At 42.6% G+C, this 19978-nt stretch overlaps 1 protein-coding gene across 3 annotated transcripts in view; it reads left to right on the top strand.

Annotated features, from left to right (window-relative positions):
* vps13a (vacuolar protein sorting 13 homolog A) overlaps positions 1-19978 on the top strand; it is a 434277-nt gene that overhangs the window by 331719 nt on the left and 82580 nt on the right. For all 3 annotated transcript variants that reach the window (XM_078214517.1, XM_078214516.1, XM_078214518.1), the window contains exons 54-59: positions 10281-10513; positions 10821-10974; positions 11462-11608; positions 14039-14120; positions 14607-14676; positions 18418-18529. In XM_078214517.1, coding sequence (XP_078070643.1) covers positions 10281-10513; positions 10821-10974; positions 11462-11608; positions 14039-14120; positions 14607-14676; positions 18418-18529 — 798 coding nt within the window. The remainder of the gene's footprint in view (positions 1-10280; positions 10514-10820; positions 10975-11461; positions 11609-14038; positions 14121-14606; positions 14677-18417; positions 18530-19978) is intronic.

The following is a 19978-nucleotide window of genomic DNA, read 5'->3' as shown; positions in this document are numbered from 1 at the left end:
AGCATCAGCAGCAGACGTGTGGACATCTGGAGGAATTTCCTGAGGTAATGCAAACTCGCACTGCATGTGGAGAGGTCCATCGTTATGAGCTCAATCTTGTCTCAAGGGTTCAACTACATGAGCTCCGATCTTGAGAAAATGGCCAATCACAGGGTCAAGCATGCTGCATCACTCAGGTTAGGGGCAAGAACAGTGTAACTCCTTGAAAAGGGTAGAAGACTCGTGCAGTCTGCTCAATATGAGCAGTGATGTCCATGGAATATATGAACAACTGTGTTCCCTAAACAGAATGTTCACACCAGTGACACAGAAGTTGATGGAATGGACAACTGCCATGCTTGAGCATCCAACCCCAACTCACCCACATGAAGGTCAACCTAGGGCTGAGGAGATTAGTGAGGAGAGCAAAGTTTCTGAGAGCATCTTGGCATCTTCATTTTTTAAACTCCACAGCCTATCAACCAGAGCCTTTGTCTTCTCTACTTATCACAGTGACAATGACTGCCCTTGCAGAAATGCTGAGACGGCAATCTGAGATCAGATCCCAGCATGGTGAGGTTGGCCACTATGTTTTTCAATGCCGTATAGAATGAGAGGCATGCAGCCTGCTGGCACCACCTCTGAAGCACAGTGTTGCTGTGTTGTCTCAATCACTGATGAGTTCACCATTGTTGAATTTCATTTTGCTTTGTTAACATCACAATTGAGCACATTGCAAATGCATATCGCCATTGTATATTTTTTCGGTTTTCGTACATGAAGTCCCTCTGAGAACGTTTACAGAATGAAATTGGGTTCTTACCATTGGCACTGAAAGCTGCATACTGAAGTCTATCTTTCATTGATGTCATCAGAAGCAAGGGTGTGTCCATCCAGGTCCTGCAATAAAAAGCCATTTCGTTATCCAGAACTTCGGACAAGATAGTAGTACACCAAGGGTTGCAGATAGAGATATTCCTTTTCGTATTTCTTGTCCATTAATGATTGCTTTTCAGGGAGGATCAGTGACCACATTCTAAGATCAAATCCAATTTGTCAGGTGCACTTTAGCATGAGTGCTATGTCAAAAGCAGTCATCTGCACTTGTACGCTCTGGGGAAATATGTTTCAGTGTTTTCTCCACTATATTTGATACCTATGTCTTCGAGGTGGTAGAGGCCTTCACAGGAAGTTTAGGTGTTTGGTAGCATTGCCTGTTGCAGATGTCAGACATTCCCGGCAATGAATGTTGGTGCTGGATGGATAATGTGGAAGGTAGTTGAAAGAATGGCAAACACCTTTTTGACATCACCATGCACACTGTAGTAGCCACAGTACTGTTGGCATATACAATTATATTTGAAGGTCATGGGTTTAAAGTCATTCTTCCTCCCGGTGCTCTTGGCATACTGAGCATGGCTTGGCTAAACACACATTGTTTTTATCCTCCGACTCTGACAGCTTCTAACATATACTCTGAGTAAAACTAAAATCAACAAATTAAATAATCTTCAGTAAATGAGAGGGGATGACAGCCCTAATGGGGCGCTGTAATTAAAACAGAAATGTGAAAGAAACCAAAATGTAATTTCCAAGGGTATACTGGTGGTCACTGTGCTCCCTCTCCAGGGCCGCCTGGCTACAAACAGCCATCTTGGAGGTGCAGACAGTGAGGTTGGATGATAACTTTCAATGTGTATGTATATGGTCTACATTGAGATGAAATTTTAAAGGTGTTTATTTGTGCACTTGTTTATGTGCACTATGTTGAGGCCAAGGGTTGTGATTGTCATGGCTTCAGACATGTTGATGACATGGAGGCCCAGTTTTCACCATGGTGGAAAGGCTCTGGAATAACAGGATTGCTGTGTGATGAGAGACAGGTAAATTGGGTTTATTATATTCTCTGGAGTTTACAAGAATGAGAGCTGATCTCATCGAAACCTACAAAATTCTGAGAGGGCGTAACAGGATAGACGGACGCTGAGAGCTGGTTCCTCAGTTCAGGAATCTAAAACACAATCAGGATGAGGGGGCCGATGATTTGGGACTAATGTTAGAGTCATAGAGGTTTACAGCATAGAAACGGACCCTTCGGCCCAACTTGTCCATGCTGCCCTTTTTTTTTTAAACCCCTAAGCTAATCCCAATTGCCTGCATTTGGCCCATATCCCTCTATACCCATCTTACCCATGTAACTGTCTAAATGCTTTTTAAAAGACAAAATTGTACCCGCCTCTACTACTACCTCTGGCAGCTTGTTCCAGACACTCACCACCCGCTGTGTGAAAAAATTGTCCCTCTGGACACTTTTGTATCTCTCCCCTCTCATCTTAAACCTATGCCCTCTAGTTTTAGACTCCCCTACCTTTAGGAAAATATATTGACTACCTAGCTGATCTGTGCCCCTCATTATTTTTTGGACCTCTATAAGATCACCCCTCAGCCTCCTGTGCTCCAGAGAAAGAAGTCCAAGTCTATCCAGCCTCTCCTTATAACTCAATCCATCAAGTCCTGGTAGAATCCTAGTAAATCTTTTCTGCACTCTTTCTAGTTTAATAGTATCCTTTCTATAATAGGATGACCAGAATTGCACACAGTATTCCAAGTGTGGCCAAAGAACAAAGAACAATACAGCACAGGAACAGGCCCTTTGGCCCTCCAAGCCCGTGCTGCTCCCTGGTCCAAACTAGACCATTCTTTTGTATCCCTCCATTCCCACTCCGTTCATATCTAGATAAGTCTTAAACGTTCCCAGTGTGTCCGCCTCCACCACCTTGCCTGGCAGCGAATTCAAGGCCCCCACCACCCTCTGTGTAAAATATGTCCTTCTGATATCTGTGTTAAACTTCACCCCCCCCCCCCACCCCCTTCACCTTGAACCTATGACCCCTCGTGAACGTCACCACCGACCTGGGGAAAAGCTTCCCACCGTTCACCCTATCCAAGCCTTTCATAATTTTATACACCTCTATTAAGTCTCCCCTCATCCTCCGTCTTTCCAGGGAGAACAACCCCAGTTTACCCAATCTCTCCTCATAACTAAGCCCCACCATACCAGGCAACATCCTGGTAAACCTCCTCTGTACTCTCTCCAAAGCCTCCACGTCCTTCTGGTAGTGTGGCGACCAGAACTGGACGCAGTATTCCAAATGCGGCCGAACCAACGTTCTATACATCTGCAACATCAGACCCCAACTTTTATACTCTATGCCCCGTCCTATAAAGGCAAGCATGCCACATGCCGCCTTCACCACCTTCTCCACCTGTGATGTCACCTTCAAGGATCTGTGGACTTGCACACCCAGGTCCCTCTGCGTATCTACACCCTTTATGGTTCTGCCATTTATCGTATAGCTCCTCCCTACATTATTTCTACCAAAATGCATCACTTTGCATTCATCTGGATTGAACTCCATCTGCCATTTCTTTGCCCAAATTTCCAGCCTATCTATATCCTTCTGTAGCTTCTGACAATGCTCCTCACTATCTGCAAGTCCTGCCAATTTTGTGTCGTCCGCAAACTTACTGATCGCCCCAGTTACACCTTCTTCCAGATCGTTTATATAAATCACAAACAGCAGAGGTCCCAATACAGAGCCCCGCAGAACACCACTAGTCACAGGCCTCCGGCCGGAAAAAGACCCTTCCACTACCACCCTCTGTCTTCTGTGACCAAGCCAGTTCTCCACCCATCTAGCCACCTCCCCCTTTATCCCATGAGATCCAACTTTTTTCACCAGCCTACCATGAGGGACTTTGTCAAACGCTTTACTAAAGTCCATATAGACGACATCCACGGCCCTTCCCTCATCAACCATTCTGGTCACTTCTTCAGAAAACTCCACCAGGTTAGTGAGGCATGACCTCCCTCTCACAAAACCATGCTGGCTATCGTTAATGAGTTTATTCCTTTCTAAATGCGCATACATCCTATCTCTAAGAATCTTCTCCAACAACTTCCCCACCACGGACGTCAAGCTCACCGGCCTATAATTACCCGGGTTATCCTTCCTAACCTTCTTAAATAACGGGACCACATTAGCTATCCTCCAATCCTCTGGCACCTCACCTGCATCCAGTGACGAGACAAAGATTTGCGTCAGAGGCCCAGCGAATTCATCTCTCGTCTCCCTGAGCAGCCTTGGATAGATTCCATCAGGCCCTGGGGATTTGTCAGTCTTTATATTCCCTAACAAACCTAACACTTCCTCCCTTGTAATGGAGATTTTCTCCAACGGTTCAACACTCCCCTCTGAGACACTCCCAGTCAACACATCCCTCTCCTTTGTGAATACCGACGCCTTACCAATGTCTTGTACAACTTCAACAAGACGTCCCAACTCCTGTATTCAATGTTCTGATCGATGAAACCAAGCATGCTGAATGCCTTCTTCACTACTCTGTCCACCTGTGACTCCACTTTCAAGGAGCTATGAACATGTACCCATAGATCTCTTTTTCTGTAACTCACTCCGACACCCTACCATTAACTGAATAAGTCCTGCCCTGGTTCAATCTACCAAAATGCATCATCTCGCATTTGTCTAAATTAAACTCCATCTGCCATTCGTCAGCCCACTGGCCCAATTGATCAAGATCCCATTGTAATTGGAGATAACTTTCTTCACTGTCCACTATGCCACCAATCTTAGTGTCATCTGCAAAATTACTAACCGTGCATGCTATATTCTCATCCAAATCATTAATATAAATGACAAGTAACAGTGGACCTAGCACTGATCCCTGAGGCACACCGCTGGCCACAGGCCTCCAGTTTGAAAAACAACACTCTACAACCACCCTCTAGAAGCCAATTTTGTATCCATTTAGATACCTCACCCTGGATCCCGTGAGATTTAACCTTATGCAACAACCAACCATATGGTACCTTGCCTTGCTAAAGTCCATGTAGACAACATCAACTGTACTGCCCTCATCTACCTTCTTGGTTACCCCTTCAAAAAACTCAATCAAATTTGTGAGACATGATTTTCCACTCACGAAGCCATGCTGAATAACCCATGTTATGACTGGGATGAGAGGAGTATGCAGTTTCGCTTGCCCCACTGCTCCACAGCACACGCCATAATTGTAAATGTTTAACTCACACTCATGAAAATAGCCAATTGTTTAATTACACTGTTGTTAAACCCAGAATAAATGAGACTTCAACCAGACATACTTTCAATGAGCTCTGAATAATTGGCTTATTATGAAACAAAGCTTTTTGTTTAAAAAAATACTGGTTGACATACAATTTGTAATCTCGATACGTCTTTTAAATACGTACAAAGAACAAAACCAATAAGGTCTCTACAGAGATTGATGTTTAATGGGGAAAAAAACACCTTCTGGCCAATGGGAAAATTTTATCAAAAATGATCAAGTTTGAATGGTTTAGATGCTGTCAATTTACTGTATCTGTGTGCAAAGATGGATCACTGGTCACAGTAGTTGCCTGGAAATTCTTCCCAAAGGAATTCCAATGTGGAGCTCGCGAGGAACGGTTTAAGGACTGACCAGCTCTCGAGGAATGTTTTAAGGGCTGACCAGCTCTCGAGGAATGGAAATCATAACCATTTGTGTGCCAATAGTTCCCTAGACTCGTTTATCTATTTTCTTATTAAATTGGGAAACATATTAGCTGTCTATAAGTCCTCTAATAGTATGCCCTTTTCTTACATTTTTTATATATATGCAAAAGTGCTCTTGCTACATAGGATCATAGAATCCCTGCAGAGGAATCCAGGGATTCCATTCAGCCCATTGAGCCTGCATCAACAACAATCCCACCTAGGCCCTATCCCCGTAACACCACATATTTACCCTGCTATTAGTTTAAACTAATTTGTCAGGGGAGTGGGAAAAGGAGTTGTAGTCCAGAAGTCAGTGTTGAGGGTGGTGAGGTATTGGGGAAGGTATCAAGGTCAAGGGTGGGTACCGGTAGACAGGAAGGTGGGTTGAAGTGTGTTTACTTCAATGCAAGGAGCATCCGGAACAAGGTAGATGAACTTGGGGCGTGGATTGGTACTTGGGACTACGATGTTGTGGCCATTACGGAGACGTGGGTAGAACAAGGACAGGAATGGTTGTTGGACGTTTGGGGGTATAGATGTTTCAGTAAGTGTAGGGAAGCTGGTAAAAGCGGTGGAGGAGTGGCATTGTTAATCAAGGATAGTCTAACGGCTGCGGAAAGGCACTTCGAGGGGGATCTGCACACTGAGGTAATATGGGCTGAAGTTAGAAATAGGAAAGGAGCGGTCACGTTGTTAGGAGTTTACTATAGGCCCCCAAATAGTAATAGAGATGTGGAGGAAGAAATGGCTAAGCAGATTATGGATATGTGTGGGGGTCACAGGGTAGTTGTCATGAGGGACTTTAACTTTCCAAATATTGATTGGAACCTTTGTAGGTCAAATAGTTCGGATGGGGCAGTTTCTGTGCAGGAGGGTTTCCTGACACAATATGTGGATAGGCCGACAAGAGATAAGGCCACATTGGATTTGGTACTGGGAAATGAACCGGGCCAATATAAGATGATTAGAGGTTTAGATAGGGTGGATAGTGATAGCCTTTTTCCTCTGATGGAGAAATCCAGCACGAGGGGGCATGGCTTTAAATTGAGGGGGGGTAGTTATAGAACCGATGTCAGGGGTAGGTTCTTTACCCAGAGGGTGGTGAGGGATTGGAATGCCCTGCCAGCATCAGTAGTAAATGCGCCTAGTTTGGGGGCGTTTAAGAGATCCGTAGATAGGTTCATGGACGAAAAGAAATTGGTTTAGGTTGGAGGGTCACAGTTTTTTTTTTAACTGGTCGGTGCAACATCGTGGGCCGAAGGGCCTGTTCTGCGCTGTAATGTTCTATGTTCTATGTTCTAAGTGTTAGATTTGGTTGTGGGAGAGCACTTTGGAGATAGTGACCACAATTCGGTGTCTTTTGTTATTGCAATGGAGAGGGATAGGGCCGGACGGCAGGGCAAGGTTTACAATTGGGAGAGAGGTAATTATGATGCGATTAGGCAAGAATTAGGGGGCATAAGATGGGAACAGAAACTGTCAGGGAAAGGCACTAATGAAAAGTGGAACTTTTTCAAGGAACAAATACTGGGTGTCCTTGATAGGTATGTCCCTGTCAGGCAGGGAGGAAATGGCCGAGTGAGGGAACCATGGTTCACGAAAGAGGTGGAATGTCTTGTGAAAAGGAAGAGGGAAGCTTATGTAGGGATGAGAAAACAAGGTTCAGATGGCTCGATTGAGGGTTACAAGTTAGCAAGGAATGAGCTGAAAAAGGGGCTTAGGAGAGCTAGGAAGGGACATGAGAAGTCCTTGGTGGGTCGGATCAAGGAAAATCCCAAGGCTTTTTACTCTTATGTGAGGAATAAAAGAATGACCAGGGTGAGGTTAGGGCCGGTCAAGGACAGTAGTGGGAACTTGTGTATGGAGTCAGTAGAGATAGGCGAGGTGATGAATGAATACTTTTCTTCAGTGTTCACCGAGGAGAGGGGCCATGTTTTTGAGGAAGAGAAGGTGTTACAAGCTAATAGGCTGGAGGAAATAGATGTTCGGAGGGAGGATGTACTGGCAGTTTTGAATAAACTGAAGGTCGATAAGTCCCCTGGGCCTGATGAAATATATCCTAGGATTCTTTGGGAGGCAAGGGATGAGATTGCAGAGCCTTTGGCTTTGATCTTTGGGTCCTCACTGTCCACGGGGATGGTGCCAGAGGACTGGAGAGTGGTGAATGTTGTTCCTCTGTTTAAGAAAGGGAATAGAAATGACCCTGGTAATTATAGGCCGGTTAGTCTTACTTCGGTGGTTGGTAAATTGATGGAAAAGGTCGTTAGGGATGGGATTTACGACCATTTAGAAAGATGCGGATTAATCCGGGATAGTCAGCACGGACTCGTGAAGGGCAAGTCGTGCCTCACAAATTTGATAGCATTTTTTGAGGGGGTAACTAAGTGTGTTGATGAAGGTAGGGCAGTTGATGTCATATACATGGATTTTAGTAAGGCGTTTGATAAGGTCCCCCATGGTCGGCTTATGATGAAAGTAAGGAGGTGTGGGATAGAGGGAAAGTTGGCCGATTGGATAGGTAACTGGCTGTCTGATCGAAGACAGAGGGTGGTGGTGGATGGAAAATTTTCGGACTGGAGGCAGGTTGCTAGCGGAGTACCACAGGGATCAGTGCTTGGTCCTCTGCTCTTTGTGATTTTTATTAATGACTTAGAGGAGGGGGCTGAAGGGTGGATCAGTAAATTTGTTGATGACACCAAGATTGGTGGAGTAGTGGATGAGGTGGAGGGCTGTTGTAGGCTGCAAAGAGACATAGATAGGATGCAAAGCTGGGCTGAAAAATGGCAAATGGAGTTTAACCCTGATAAATGTGAGGTGATTCATTTTGGTAGGACAAATTTAAATGTGGATTACAGGGTCAAAGGTAGGGTTCTGAAGACTGTGGAGGAACAGAGAGATCTTGGGGTCCATATCCACAGATCTCTAAAGGTTGCCACTCAAGTGGATAGAGCTGTGAAGAAGGCCTATAGTGTGTTAGCTTTTATTAACAGGGGGTTGGAGTTTAAGAGCCGTGGGGTTATGCTGCAACTGTACAGGACCTTGGTGAGACCACATTTGGAATATTGTGTGCAGTTCTGGTCACCTCACTATAAGAAGGATGTGGAAGCGCTGGAAAGAGTGCAGAGGAGATTTACCAGGATGCTACCTGGTTTGGAGGGTAGGTCTTATGAGGAAAGGTTGAGGGAGCTAGGGCTGTTCTCTCTGGAGCGGAGGAGGCTGAGGGGAGACTTAATTCAGGTTTATAAAATGATGAAGGGGATAGATAGAGTGAACGTTCAAAGACTATTTCCTCGGGTGGATGGAGCTATTACAAGGGGGCATAACTATAGGGTTCATGGTGGGAGATAGAGGAAGGATATCAGAGGTAGGTTCTTTACGCAGAGAGTGGTTGGGGTGTGGAATGGACTGCCTGCAGTGATAGTGGAGTCAGACACTTTAGGAACATGTAAGCGGTTATTGGATAGGCACATGGAGCACACCAGGATGATAGGGAGTGGGATAGCTTGATCTTGGTTTCAGATAAAGCTCGGCACAACATCGTGGGCCGAAGGGCCTGTTCTGTGCTGTACTGTTCTATGTTCTATTCTCCTGACACTTTGTCAATTTAGTATGTCCAGTCCACCAAACCTGCACACCTTTGGACTGTGGGAATCTTCATTAACTTCGGATGTGTGCTGATGCAATCCATTTGAACCAAAAATGTTATCCTTTCTAAGTTTGGTTAGTTTATAAATTATCTTAAATCATTATCATTTTTGATCTCAACTTCATGCCCACCATTCCTGGCAACTACTGAAGGAAAACTATTAATATTTCTGCCATTTTGTTGATATCTGAGTTTAATAGGGGGAATTTCTCTCATCTGAGACTCTGTCCTGTGCGGGGATGCATGGAGGGTTGTTTCCTACTGAGCAGGCTGACTGGCAACCACGCCTTCCAACCATATCTTTCAAACACAACCTAATTAATTGTGCGTTGGGGGTTTAGTGCTGTATTCTGTGGCAGGGTAAGCTTGATTGCATGTGTCCCACCATCATATCTGCATTCCATATTGAAAAGATGCCCAACATCACTGACCTACTGTTGAAAAAAGATGGTTCTCCAAGAACATTCTGTAGCTCGAAGATGAACCTCGTTGATTACACTGAAATCTGGCAGATCCATCTGATAGATGTTCCCCAACCATTGCTGTAGTGTACCAGGGACCCGGGCGGCCTCCATTCCGAACTCCAGAGGCAGCCCCAGGCATTCTGTCGAAAGGTCATCCAGACTCAAAACGTTGGCTCTCTTCTCTCTCCACAGATGCTGTCAAACCTGCTGAGAATTTCCAGCATTTTTTTGATTTTGATTCTTAAGTTAAGTCCTGACTTCTGCACACACCATTGTGTTCTGGACTGGTGTATTTTCCCGCTGGTGTTTCAGAGAATTGGATGTGGGATTTGGGGTGGGGGGGTTTTTGCATTCCCACTAAAACATTTTCCCCACCTACCATTAAATCTCCTGGCAGGGGAAGGGGAGATGTTATTTGCCCATTTCCTTTTACTTATTTCCTTTTTTTGTATTCACTTTGGTCATTTGCTCATTGTCTGCATATTTAGTTTATGCTTTTTTTCTTTAATTTCAATTTTGCCCTTTTGCTTTGTTATACAATACTGTAATAACCTATGTATTTCAAGAGTTGCGGAGAACATATAATGCTCAAATCTGCTATTTTACTTTTAGGATACATTCTCAGAAATTGTCCAAACGAATGGGAAGATTTATTTAGCTTCCTTGTTTGAGGGTCTGCAGAGAATCGTTTTGTTCACAGATGACAAAGGAACATTCAAACTTGCCCAAGAATCTGATGAAACAGAGCTGGCAGAACAGGAGATCATACTGTCATTACAGAATTTAGGGATTTCACTGATTAATAACTCCACAAAGCAAGAAGTGGTCTTCATTGGTATAACAAGGTGATTGTATATTTCGTAGCAAAATATCGTGAAACAAAATTTATCAGAACTCGACCTTCAGCTTTCCCACAGTTCCTTTTACCTCTGTTACTTGACTTTAACCTTCAGTCACTATTTCCTTCTATTAAACAAGAGACAGTTCCAAACTATTTACAATATTTTTGCATTTTTATTTTATGTTGAAAACAGCAATTTTAAAACTGAAGGCAATAGTAATGATTGAATCTGTAATATCAAATGTTTTCTACGTTAGGTCAATTGGATGCAATTTTGATGAACTTATTTGTTAACTCTCTTTATAACTCAGTTCTGACATTATTTGGGAAAGTAAACCCAAAGTCAAATCACGGTGGAAACCAATGAGTAGGAAACAAACAGTTCAGTTGGAGGAGATTTATAAAGAATACATCGAGACTTCGCCCCAAGAGAACCAGATTGCTGAACTTCCGTGTGATTTTCAGGTCAGTTGAAAAACTGTCAAATATGAAAGAAAGCAACGACTGTTTCAAACAGCTCTTGTTCAACAGAAGAAAAAGCTGTTTCTTAGTTTGCTTAAATATGCATTTAATCTTGTCAGGCCATTCTGTAAAATCAACACTTTACATGTGCTAATTAATATAGACGTGTGAAGAAATTTATGATCTGGTTATAATCTAAACTTGTGCAAGTTTTAGGGAAAGTAATATATTTTGAATTATTTCACGTGGTGACTGAATGCAATTGGAAGTGATTATTTGAATTCGTTAAAAAAAATAATGGGAGCGTGATTCTTCGATCTTGCCTATTCCCCCACCCTGCTGCCAGCAAGAATGGAGAATTTAGCACTCAGCCAAAACTCCATTCACTGCAGCAGCACCAGAGAATCCCATGCACATGGACAAGGTCGGAGGTTTTCGCCAAACGTCTTTGACAGGAGTTTCAAATGGTGTCTATTATCTCTCAAAAAAGGCTCTTCTAACCCCTAATGGTATGGACATGAAACTTTTACTACCTTCTGAAGTACCAATAAGGAGAAATTATCTGCCTGCTATAAAAGTAGAATATACCATCTCAACGCATCAGAAATCTCTCAGAGTCCAGATTTACAAGATCCAGGTATGTTACAATCTAACAGCAAAAGTCCTCGTGCTTATACACGAGGCAAGTACATGATTTGCTTATAAATTGCAACTGATTCAATTATCACAACTTTAATCTACGTGTGTAACAACATCCTCCAGGATATTGAATTTAATTAATAATAAAATATTGCAGATGTTGGAAATCTGTAGACAGCAAATTAATTTTATGTGGCACTGATCCACAGCCCCTGACCATTCTACTTACCATAGACACCTACCTTCTTCTTGTCTGTCAATTTCACTGGGCCCTTTAAACTTAGCTGCTTTATGGCAGCTAGTGCAGTAAAAAAGGGAGATGTGTCCTCCTTGAATCCACTGGAGCTGGACTGCGCTGGGCCCTGCGAGGACTCTTTCGATGTAGGCCCCAAGCAGCTCCAGCCAATTAAAGTTTCAGTGCGGTTTTCAAGGCCAGGTAAGTGCGCATTAAGTTCTTCTCATTCCTGCTGACCATCTCTTTCTAATGCTACCTGGAAATTATGGCCCAGCATTTAGCAAGGTTTGAGGATCAAATTTGATTACACCATCTCATTTTTCCATTAAAATCATAAATGAGTGGCATTATATGTTCCTTTATTTATGTGTCATTAAAAGGCTGAGATACAGAGTAAAACGCAGTGAGAATTCAAGTTTGCTTAATTGGGATAAGAAAACAATCCTGCTGGGCATGAGAGGCCGAAGGGGATGAAGAAGGGCCAGGAGACACAGAGACAGATGAGGCAGATGCACAGGGTGAAAGAAGGCTTAATGGTTTCCAGAGTACTAGAGTATACATGGCACTTGTAGTCATAGAAACGTAGAAGCTAGAGGCAGGAATAGGCCATTCAGCCCTTTGAGCTGCTCCGCCATTCATTATGATCATGGCTGATCATCAAATTCAATAGCCTGATTCCCCCTTTCTCCCATATCCCTCGATCTCTTTAGCCCCAAGAGCTATATCTAATTTCCTCTTGATATTAGACAACGTTTTGGCCTCAATTACTTTCTGTGGTAGTGAATTCCACACATTCACCACTCTCTGGGTGAAGAAATTTCTCCTCACCTCAGTTCTAAAAGGTTTACCCCTTATCCTCAAACTATGACCCTTAATTCTGGACTTCCCCACCATCGCGAACATTCTTTCTGAATCTACCCTGTGTAACCCTATTAGAATTTTATAAGTTTCTATGAGATCTCCTCTTGCTTGTCTAAACTCCAGTGAATATAATCCTAGTCAAAGATATAATCCTTGTCAAGGATGCAAGTTTCATGATGCAATTTACTGCCAATTATGTTGGCTCAAAGAAGAAGAGGCATATACCTTTCAACCTTTCCATCTCAATATGCTCAGTTGCCTCTTTTAAGACCTTCAAAGCTTCTTGCTCTTAAGTGATAAGCAGGCTGAGGTTTTGGAGTTCATCTCTTCTATCTGTCTTTTTCTTTAAGAGCAATTAGCATGACCTGAAATACATTCCAAATACATTTGGGTTATTTTTGAAAAAAATGGAAGATTTTGTTCCTCTCATCATAGTTATTGCAAATTATGTTATTGGTATATTGATATTTCAGATAATATTTAAAGTGTTTAGATAATGGCCGCAATTTTCTGACATTGTGCTGGCGCAGAACGCTTTAGAATGGAGCAAGGTCGGGGAATCGCGGGTGAGTGGTTTAGCGCATTCTGCACCAGCTCAAAACCTTGTCAGTATCTTCTCACCCATTCATCGGTCCTGGATGTAATCAGGTTTCCCCCCTTAGGGATATCAGCATATTTAAATGAGCATTTAAATATGCTGAGTCTATTTGAGGCCGGATCTTCCCTGCTCCTGGATTTTCTGACCTTCAGGCACAGCAGGAGTCGGGCAAGAATCACTACTAGCTTCCACTATTGGTGGGACTCGGTGGCTAATAAACTCTAGACAGTGCCAACCTGGCAATGTCAGGTGGCACCATGGCAATGTCAGATGGATGGTGCCAGAGGTAGTGCCAAGGGGGCTGGGGCATAGGGGAGTGGAGTCTGAAAGGGCTTGGGCATGAGGGGGAGTCATGAGGGGGATCCATTTGGAGAGCACCAATGCCCTGATGCTAATATTTGTTGGGGAATGGGTAAACATCCCTTCAGTAAGGGATGGAGGGATGGTCCCTGATGTCTGGGGGAGGAGAGAGGGGGGTCCTCAATTCCAATTTGAAATTGTGGCGCCCTTTAGAAATGGCGCCTGATCTCTGTGAAGCTGGACTTACCAGCGTGTTTCAGCCCTGACCCCCTCAGAACCGATGTAAAATTCACCACTCTCCCAAAAAATGACTAAGTGTGGCATGCCGATTTTTTTTCACCTGAAATGACAAATAGTTGTTTTTTGGGAAAATTCCACCCAATATTTATCAGTTTTGAACTAAGTAGCTGCTTTACTTTTGGTCTTATTCGCAGATTCAAAATCAACTTTCCGGAGCCATCTTCCCTTTTCCATTTTATCCTATTATTCCTCCTAAGTCTATCACGATGGAGTCAGGTTGGTTTTATATAGTTAATTAACTTAAGCTATGAAGAAGCCATTAAATGTGATATTTGCTGTAAATTAAATAAACAAATGTTTTCACATTCGTTTGGCTAATCATTGGCATTTTGTGATTATCCTACTAGATAGCTATGAACTCTATAGTTTAAAACAAATTTTATGGTGTAAATTGAGATCAGTGGACTCTAGAACTACAAAAATTTAATTTTTAATTGTTATATTTTTACTTGATTCCTTAAACTGTAATTTTAGATTGTCAGCAGCACTGAGATGAAATTTTTAAACCCAGCTCTGCTTTTATGTATTGCAGCATTTAAAAGTATTTTACAGAAATCTTCTTTCTAAAAGTTACATAAAAATGAAATGTAAACCCCTGGATCGAAATAATATTTGGTGAACTTCGTATTCAGATTAGAAAATATTAAAGCAGTTATCGAATTAAATAAGCTTAAAAAAACAGTTTTTGATTTTTTTTCATAGCACCAAAACCTTTTGCCGATGTCAGTATTATCACAAGGCTTGCAGGACAGTCTGCAATTTCGCGTTTTAGGTAAGTCATAAACATGAACTTGATGTTGTCAATGATTATGTTGTCAGACGTGGGGTGGTTCGCTGATGATACTGACATATTCAGTACCTTTTGCAATTCCTAAGGTATAGATATTCATACATAGCAAGACCTGGACAACATTCAGGCTTGGGCTAATAAATAGTAAGTAACATTCAAGTCATACAAGTGACAGGTAATGCCCATCTCCAACAAGAGAGGATCTAATCATCTCCCTGTGACACTCAATAACATCACCATCACTGAATCCCACACTATTAACATCCTACAGGTTACCATTGGTCAGAAACTTAACTAGACCAGCTGTATATAAACTGTGAGTACAAGAGCAGGTCAGAGACTGGTACTTCTGAAGCGAGTAACTCACCTCCTGACTCCCAAAGCCTGTGCACTATCTACAAAGCACAAATCAGGAGTGTAATGGAATACTCCTCATTTGCCTGGATGAGTGTGGCTCCAACAACACTCAAGAAGCTTAACAAGACACACACATCTGCTTGATCAACACCCCAAACAGCAACTTAAACATTCACTCACTCCACTACTGATGCCAATTGGTAGCAGTTGTACTCTGTACAAGCAATTCACCAATGGCCCTTCGACAACTTTGAGGTGAGACTAATTGCCTTCTTTCATCAAGGCAGCATTTGACCACGTGTGGCATCAAGGAGCCCATCAAAATTGGAGTCAAAGGGAATCATGGAAAACTCTCCTGTGGTTGGAGTCATATCTGCCATAAAGGAAGGTGGTTGGGTTGGTTGGAGGTCCAGGACATCATTGTGGGAGTTCATCAGGATCCCAGGTCCAAACATCTTCAGCTGCTTCATCAATGACCTTCTTCCATCATAAGGTCAGAAGTGAGGATGTTCGTTGATGACTGCACAGCACCATTTGCGATGACTCAGATACTGAACTAGTCCATACCCAAATGCAATAAGATGTGGATGATATTCAGGCTTGGGCAGACAAGTGCAAGTCACATTTCCACCATGCAAATGCCAGGCAATGACCATCTCCCAACAAGAGATTATCTAATCATTGCCCTTTGATATTCAGTGGCATGTACCTTTGCTGAATCTCCCACTATCAACATCCTGGGGGCTACCATTAGCCAGAAACTGAACAGGACTAGCCATATAAATACTATGACTACAAGAGCAGGTCAGAGACTAGGACTCCTGTAGTGAATAACTGAGCTTCTGACTTCCCAAAGCTGACCACCATCAACAAAGCAGAAGTTGGGAATATAGTGCGATATTCTCCACTTGCCTGGATGAGTGCAGCTCTAACATCATCCAAGAAGCTCAACACTATCCAAGGCAAAACAACCCTCTTGATTGGTCCTCTTCCACAACCAATCACTCCCTCCACCACCAAACAATGGTAGCAGTGTGTAACATCTGCAAGATGCAGTGCAAGAACTCACTAAGGCTCTTTAGGCAGTACCTTCCAAACCCATGAGGACAAGCACATGGGAACACCACCACCTGGAAGTTCCCCTCCAAGTCACTCATCGTCCTGACTTGGAAATACATTGCTGTTCTTTCACAGTTGCTGGGTCAAAATCCTGGAATTCCTTCCCCAACACACTGGGTGAACCTACATTTCATGGACTGCAGCAATTCAAGAAGGCAGCTCACCTCTTCCTCAAGTGCTAATGGGAATGGGTAATAAATGCTGGTTTAGCCAGCGACGCTTGCATCTCATAAAATGAATGGAAAGAAACACTTTACAAACTCAAAACCTCTACACCTAGAAGGACAGTGGCAACAGACACATTGGAACACCATAACTTTTATATTCCCCTCCAAACTACACGCTATCCTGATTTGCTATTGTATTGTCACAGTTGCTGGATCAAAATTGTGAAAGTCCATCCCTAACAGTAGCTGTACCTGCGCTAAATGGGCTGCAGCGGTTCAAGACGACAGTTCACCACCACCTTCTCGCGAGCAATTAGGAATGAGCAACAAATGCGTACCTTGCTAGAGAGATATTTAAAAAATGATATTTTCAAGCAAGCTATTGGCAATAGTATTAATCATAATCAATTCTGTTCTTGTAAAAAAATAATTGTATAAGTAATTTGAAGACATTCTTGTACCAAGAATAAAAATAGAAGTATATTGAAGGTTTTTAAAGAAGTAAATACCAAATACCGTACAGCTAGGAGGACGTAATGCTGTGGCCATGGACTTTTCTGTGATTACAATATGCTACTCTGTAACTGTCAACATAAGCTTGACGTCCCAGTAAAACAAGCAGTTCAGCACTGAAATCAAAACAGGAAGTGCTGGAAATATGCAACAGGTAAAACAACATCTGTGGAGAGAGAAACTGAGTTAACAGCCAGAATTCGCTGGTCTTTCTACCACTGCTTGCGAGAAAAGAGAATTTGGCACTCAGCCAAATCTCCATTCACTACAGCGGGACCGGAGAATCTCGGCTGCAGGTGAGGTTGGAAAATTCCAGTCAACATTTCAGGTGGATGACTTTTCATCAGAACTGGAAAAAGTCAGAGATGTAACATTTTTTTCTCTAACTTTCATTTATTTTGGCATTTTTAGTATCACTATTAGCATGTTCCAAAGACATCTCCATGTACTTCACAACCACAAAATTGTTTTTGAAGTGAAAGGTACTGCTGTTATCGAGGTTAATTTGTTTTAGAATTGTCTGCACCTCAATCTTTTACGTACATTATCATCAACAGACAGGATCTTAGCTGTATATTTCACCTGAAAGATGGTTCTTCCTATATTTCAGCTCATTCAGTGTCAGCCTAAATTATATGCTTTTGTCCTGAAATAGGACTTGAAATTTGGATTTTCTGCTCGAAGGCGAGTTCATTAGCAACTAAAAAAGTTGTCAAGGCCCTTCACCAACAAGGTGCACTAGATTCTCTTAGATTTCCATTCCTTCTCTTTTATAGGCCCAGGATTAGATCCCTTTACTTTCTATTCTTAGATTTCCAGACTTCCTCCAAACTACGGTATGAATCCATACTCTACCCCATCAAACAGTGGTTATTTTCTTTGGACAGCAACAAAAGATATGCGGGTTAGGTGGATTGGCCATGCTAAATTGCCCCCTTTTATCAGAGGGACTAGCTAGAGTAAATGCATGAGGTTAGGGGATAGGGCCTGGGTGGCACTGTGGTCAGTGATGACTCAATATGCTGAATGGCCTCCTTCTGCACTGTAGGATTCTATGAAAAGATGTAAAGCCTAGTACAGGGCTGAATCCTTTCCAACTTGGGCCAAAGGCTCCTAGTCCTTTCTCAGATGTCTGATCTACGTTGATATCCCAATTCTAATTTCTTTCATCTAAATGTGTCATAATAGTTCCTGGATGATTACTCAGTAAAGCAACACGCGTCAGAGGCATGCCGCGAAAGCTATGTATAAAGAGAGACTTCATAATGAAATGGACAAAAAGAGTAATATAGAAGTAACGATAAGAAATAGGGCTGTGGCAGTGAGAGAGCCGTACAGAGAAACAGCAAAAGGGATTATTGAACAGAACATCAGACAAAATTAGAGTAGGACATGCTCAATTCACTGCTCAATTTTTATTTTACTGCAGAATTTTTATTTTACCTTGGGGGCTTGAACACTGCCATTGATAATCAATATTTTAATTATCATCACAAAAATATTTCAATCAGTTGCATGTTGACTTCAACTTGATAACTTCTAAAGATATGTTAAAAAATTTAAACAGGTATTTTAAGGTCCTAATTCAAGAAATGGATCTGAAGTTAGATCTTGGTTTTCTTTACGCCGTGATGGACCTATTCACCCAATCAACAGATGCTGTTCTTGCAGAACAAAAGGTAGGTAATAACAGATTTAACCTAAGTATTCAAAAAGATTGATGGCAGAAGTTGTGTTTATTTTAATGATCTTTTCTTTCACTACTTGAAGTTACCGGTGGTAATTTCAAAATTTCCATTTGGAAGTGTATACATTTCTTTTGGCTAATGAACTTGGGGTTGCAGATAAGTACAGGTGCACTTCGGTATTCCTGCTAATTGGCCAGTCCGAAACATAATGCATCTCTGTTGCCACTCCTTCTGATATCTAACTAATTCTTCACCACAGTGTCTTCTCCTAAGGTCTTCTGAACAGTCACATGTTCCCTTTCAAAAAGGTTGTCAGCAAAATTAGGCTCTGAAGTGCCTGTGGTGTTCATACCAAAATGATGTCTGCAGTCACTTCTGGCATAGCCTATGCCACACACCATCCTGATGAAGACGTTAATGTGGGTGTGGGGAGCATGTGTTAAAAGGATGCAGAGTAGACCCAAGTTGCAAATCAGCATATAATGCAAATTTGATGCCAGTGCTGCTATTTTAGACTTCACCACTCCAGGAACCCCCCTCTATCTAACCAGAACAGCTCTGTTCAGAAGTAGGAAGGACCCCATCCTGATCATTGCTATTTAAAAGAATCATCAACGATTTGCAAGTTTGTTGTTGTTAACCTTTACTAGCTCAGTTTGGTCCTGGAAGTGCTGGATATTTTGTAGAATTGCTTACAGCAAGTGCAGTCTGAAGGGAGTGGTGCTGCACATAGAAAAGGCCTTGGTTGTGACTACAAGGGCTCAGGGCACACCAGTTGCTCAAATCATGTAGCTAAAGCAGCAGTCCCCCTTGGTTGCAGCATGAGAGGGAGAAGATTTTTGTCAAGTGAGGAGGGGGGAAAAGGCCTCAACAGAAGGTCGTATCCACCTAGCATTTTGTGGAGCACTTTCCATACCTCCAATTAAGCCAGGAACAGTGTCTGCATCATTTAAAATTTTAAGTTTATTTATTAATGTCACAAGTAGGCTTACAAATATGCAATAAATATATTGTGGAAATCCCCTAGTTGCCACACTCCGGCACCTGTTCGGTTACACTGAGGGAGAATTTTTAGCATGGCCAATGCATTTAACCAGCTCGTCTTTTGGACTGTGGGAGGAAACTGGAGGACCCGGAGGAAACCCACACAGACATGGGGGGAATGTGCAGACTCCGCACAGACAGTGACCCAAGCCGAGAATTGAACCCGGGTCCCTGGCAGTGTGTGGCAGCAGTGCTAACCACTCTGCCACTACACGACCCTATCTGTGATGCATGAAGGAGGTACCCTGTATACTTATCTCATGAAATAAGACCTGCAGTCTCAGAGTAGGGCAAGTGTGCCACTGCCAGTACTGTAAAGGTGAACATAGTGCTGAATTTCTTCATGTTTGATCCTTCAGGCTGGAACATGTGACAGCTAACATCTCCCAATTTGTT

The sequence above is a fragment of the Mustelus asterias genome, chromosome 6 (assembly GCF_964213995.1).
Source record: "Mustelus asterias chromosome 6, sMusAst1.hap1.1, whole genome shotgun sequence".
NCBI lineage: Eukaryota > Metazoa > Chordata > Chondrichthyes > Carcharhiniformes > Triakidae > Mustelus > Mustelus asterias.
The sequence above is the reverse complement of the archived record's forward strand: the minus strand, read 5'-3'. Positions and strand labels throughout refer to the sequence as shown.